At 63.9% G+C, this 3,755-nt stretch overlaps 1 protein-coding gene across 1 annotated transcript in view; it reads right to left on the bottom strand.

Annotated features, from left to right (window-relative positions):
* LOC104135752 (GRB2 related adaptor protein) overlaps nucleotides 1-2,825 on the bottom strand; it is a 5,781-nt gene extending 2,956 nt beyond the window's left edge. Inside the window, exons 1-3 of the mRNA XM_009649433.2 lie at nucleotides 2,793-2,825; nucleotides 2,468-2,565; nucleotides 711-833 (exon numbers count right to left, since the gene is read on the bottom strand). Coding sequence (XP_009647728.2) covers nucleotides 711-833; nucleotides 2,468-2,565; nucleotides 2,793-2,825 — 254 coding nt within the window. The remainder of the gene's footprint in view (nucleotides 1-710; nucleotides 834-2,467; nucleotides 2,566-2,792) is intronic.
* Between the last annotated feature and the right edge of the window lie 930 nt (nucleotides 2,826-3,755).

The following is a 3,755-nucleotide window of genomic DNA, read 5'->3' as shown; positions in this document are numbered from 1 at the left end:
GGTAGTTGGGGGTGCCTCCCGGCGGGGCTGGCGGGGGGCCACTGCGGGGACCTGCTGCTGCCAGGTCCCCGGGCAGGGGCAGGGACCCGGCCACGCTGGTGACGCACGGCGGAACACGGCTCCCTTTCATTATGGGCAAGAACCTCCTTAAACGCTTAATTAGAGATTAGCAGCGTGAGAAAGTGCCTGGCTGGCCCGGGGCTGGCTCCTGCTCCCCTGGCCCTGGGCAGGGAAGGGGCAGCGATGGGGTGAGAGGCCTGGGGGCAGGCTCTGCCCGTTGGCACACTGCCTTCACACAGCCCTGGCTGCCGATGCCGAAAGCATTGGCCCTGCGGCATTGGGATGCCGTGGTCCTTTGTCCCTGGGGATGCTCTGGGCAATGTGTTCCTCCAGGCCACGTCCCCCGGGCTGCGCTCACAGCTTGGCCCCAGCCCCGTTGTGACCCATGTGGCTGCATTGAGGGGCACCCCAGCGAAGGACCCCGGGGGAGGCAGCGATGGAGCCCAGCGGTGCAGGCAGGGTGCAGGCAGGGTGCAGGAAGTGGCTGGGACAGAGGCGGAGCGTGAGGATGCAGAGGGGAGGAGGGAGAGGAAGGCCCTGTGCGAGGCTGTGCCTGGATGTGTTGGGGACACGGCTCCGCAGCCCCCAGTCCCTTTGGGGTGGCTGGGGCAGGGCAGGGTGCTCGCCCCTTCCGTCCCACAGCCACTTACTTGACGGAGATGGAGAACTCCCCCGGGGTGCTCTCGCTGTCGCGGATCAGGAAGGCTCCCAGGTGCTTGCGCTTGAGGAGCCGCTCCTCCGCCAGGTGCCGGGAGATCCTGCCCGCGTACCACCTGCGAGGGGCACCGGGCTCAGCCGCGCGGGCACCCCCCGACGTGCGGGGACACCCCCGTGCTGCATCCCCACCCCGCAGGATGGAGGCACCAGGAGCCCCAGTGCTGGCAGGATTGGGGTGGCTTCTCCCTTCCCTCCCCAATTTCATAGAATCATAGAATGTTTTGGGTTGGAAGGGACCCCTAGAGGTCACCCAGCCCAACCCCCCTGCAGGAGCAGGGACACCGCTAACCAGATCAGGTTGCTCACAGCCCTGTCCAACCTGGCCTGGAATGTTCCCAGGGATGGGGCCTCCACCACCTCTCTGGGCAACCTGTTCCAGTGTTTTGCGACCCTTAGTGTAAAGAATTTCTTCCTTATATCCAGTCTAAACCTACCCTGTTTTAGTTTAAAACCATCACCCCTTGTCCTGTCACAGCTGGCTCTACTAAAAAGATTTTCCCCACCTTTCCTATGGGCCCCCTTTAGGTACTGAAAGGCCACAATCAGGTCTCCCCGCAGCCTTCTCTTCTCCAGGCTGAACACCCCCAACTCTCCCAGCCTGGCCTGGAGCAGAGGGGCTCCAGCCCTCGAATCATTTTTGTAGCCCTTTATGTCAGCGCTTTCGCGGAGGCAGGGACCGTGGGGTGCTGTGGGTGTCCCCACGCGCTGCCTCATCCATGCAGGGCTCATGCAGCGTCGTCGCCATCGGCCACGCAGCCACATCCTGTCACCGGCCGCACCACAGCACGCGCCTCGTGTCCCCTGCTTCGCTGCCTGTCCCCCTCGCCGCGTCCCTGGGCGAACAGCCCTTCCAGGTGCTACAGGATGGGGTTTGCGGAGCAGAAATCCCTCCCTGCCAGGATGAAACCCTTCCTGCTGCCGAAATGAAGTGGAGGAGCAGAGTCCCCCATCTCCCATCCCTGCCAAGGCTGCATCCGTGTATTTGGGAGCCCCAGGCCACGGTGACCCTCTGCTACCTGTTAAAATTGTCCCGTGAATGATCAGGCTTTAGCACAGAGCATCTCCTCATGCCAGCCCTCCAGGTGCTGCATGGAATAGGCTGCGTCTCGCCCGTCCTGGCTTGTTAAGTGAAGCCGGAGAGGCAAAGGGATCTGCCCCGGGCTGCCCCGAGCCCACGCGTTCCTGCTCCCCAGCCGCAGCCCCGAGCAGGTTTTGCTACGGCATTTAAATGTGATTTACCAGGGGATAATGATACATAAAACACAGGTTAAACCAGGGGTGGATTATGCTGGGCTTTAATAACGCAGTAATAGGATTGTGTCTAATGCAGCCGTAATCCCGTAACGCTTTGTTGTTCCCCAGTTATCATTTATTTAGCGGGCAGCCCAGCGCGAGGGTTGAATTTCGGTCTGTCGGGGGTACGCGGGCGTGCTGCCGCCTCCCGTCCCCGCTGGCTGCGGTGCCAATGGCAGCCCGACCCAGCAGGCAGACCCCGCCGCTGCCCCATTGCTCTGTGACTCAGTTTCCCCATCTGTGGGACCCCCCTGGCTTGTGGCAGACCTTTGGGCATCGGGATGCGCTGTTGGGACCGCTGTCCTGGGCGGTGGGAGGAGATGGCCTGGCACCGGTGGGTGCTGCCAGGGCAGGGCTTTGAGCCCCCCCCTTCCCTGCGCGGGGGGGTGGTACTTACGGGTGCGGCTTGACCTTGATGTAGTTTTTGGGGACGAAGCCCTCGCAGCCATACAGCTCGGCCTTGTACCAGTTCTGGTCATCTTCCATATTGAGGATCTAAGGTGGGAGAGGAGCAGGGAGGTGTCAGCCTGGCTGCCGTCCCCCTGGGAGAGGGGCCGAGTGGGACCCCTGCTGCTGCTGCCCCAGACCCCATGTCCCCCACCAAAACCTGGGGAAAAGGGGGCTCTGACAAAGGCGACATGGTTTGGGGGTGTTTGGGGGCACCTGTACAGAGCGGGCTGCTCCCCCCCAGCCCTCCTCAGCTGACGGTCGGTCTGGCTCACCGCAGGCGCCTGCAGCTGGGGGGTACCCAGCATTGCCCTAAACCCTTGGCCAAAGAAGAGGATAAATCTGTCCCTGGAGGAGCCAGGGTGGCAGCCAGGCCCCCACGTCCCCCCAGGGTGGTGGAAGCTTGGGTGCTCTGTGGGAGGAAGCGCCCCGGTGAGAGCAGGGACGCTGACACTCGCTTCCGCGTGACACCATTTTCCAGCCTCCCACGCAGGGGCCCGGGGGCCGGCACAGCTGTGCAAACAGGATCCGAAACCCCTGGGGCACGGTGGCGGGGCCGCGGGGAAACCACGCCGGGGAGGCAGGGAGGGATGGGCATGGCGGGTTTGGGGCCCTGGGTGACAGCCAGGCTGTGCCCTCCCCAGGGCTGGCTGCACCCATGGGGGGGCTGCTGGGTGCCGGGGGGTCCAGGAGGAGCTGCCATCATCTCAGCATCAGCTTCGCAGAGAAGGCTGAGAGGCCCGGCAGCGTGGCGGGGTGCGGGTGCCCTCACCCCCCTTGCAGGGTCACAGCCCCCTGGGGAAGTTTTGAGCCCCCCCTGAAGCTTTTTGAGATGCCCAGGGTGGCATCCAAGAGCCCGTCCCGATGCCAGTGCCTGGGCGGGTGTTTGGGCACATGCTCCATGCTGCCAGATCCCTGTGGCCCCCGATGCCTCCGTGGGGCAGGGAAGACGCGTTCCAGCCTCGGGGGGCTGCCACAGAGCACAGCTGGTGGCACTGATGGCCAGGGAGGCCACGGGCCGCATCCCAGCTGGGTACTCTTTGGAGATGTGGCTGGGGGCACAGACAAAGGGTACCCACTGCTGCTGGGGGTGCTGCTTCGCACCCCAAAAACCTCGAGGATGGCTCGTTATACCCCACAGAAAGCCCCAAAGAGGAAACACAGCCAGGTGCAATGAAAGCGCTGCTGTTGCCCCGTGCCGTGTGCCCGCTCTGTCCCCCAAAGCAGCAGCATCCAAC

This window comes from Egretta garzetta, unplaced genomic scaffold, assembly GCF_000687185.1.
Source record: "Egretta garzetta isolate BGI_Z169 unplaced genomic scaffold, ASM68718v1 scaffold42, whole genome shotgun sequence".
NCBI classification, from domain to species: domain Eukaryota; kingdom Metazoa; phylum Chordata; class Aves; order Pelecaniformes; family Ardeidae; genus Egretta; species Egretta garzetta.
The sequence above is the reverse complement of the archived record's forward strand: the minus strand, read 5'-3'. Positions and strand labels throughout refer to the sequence as shown.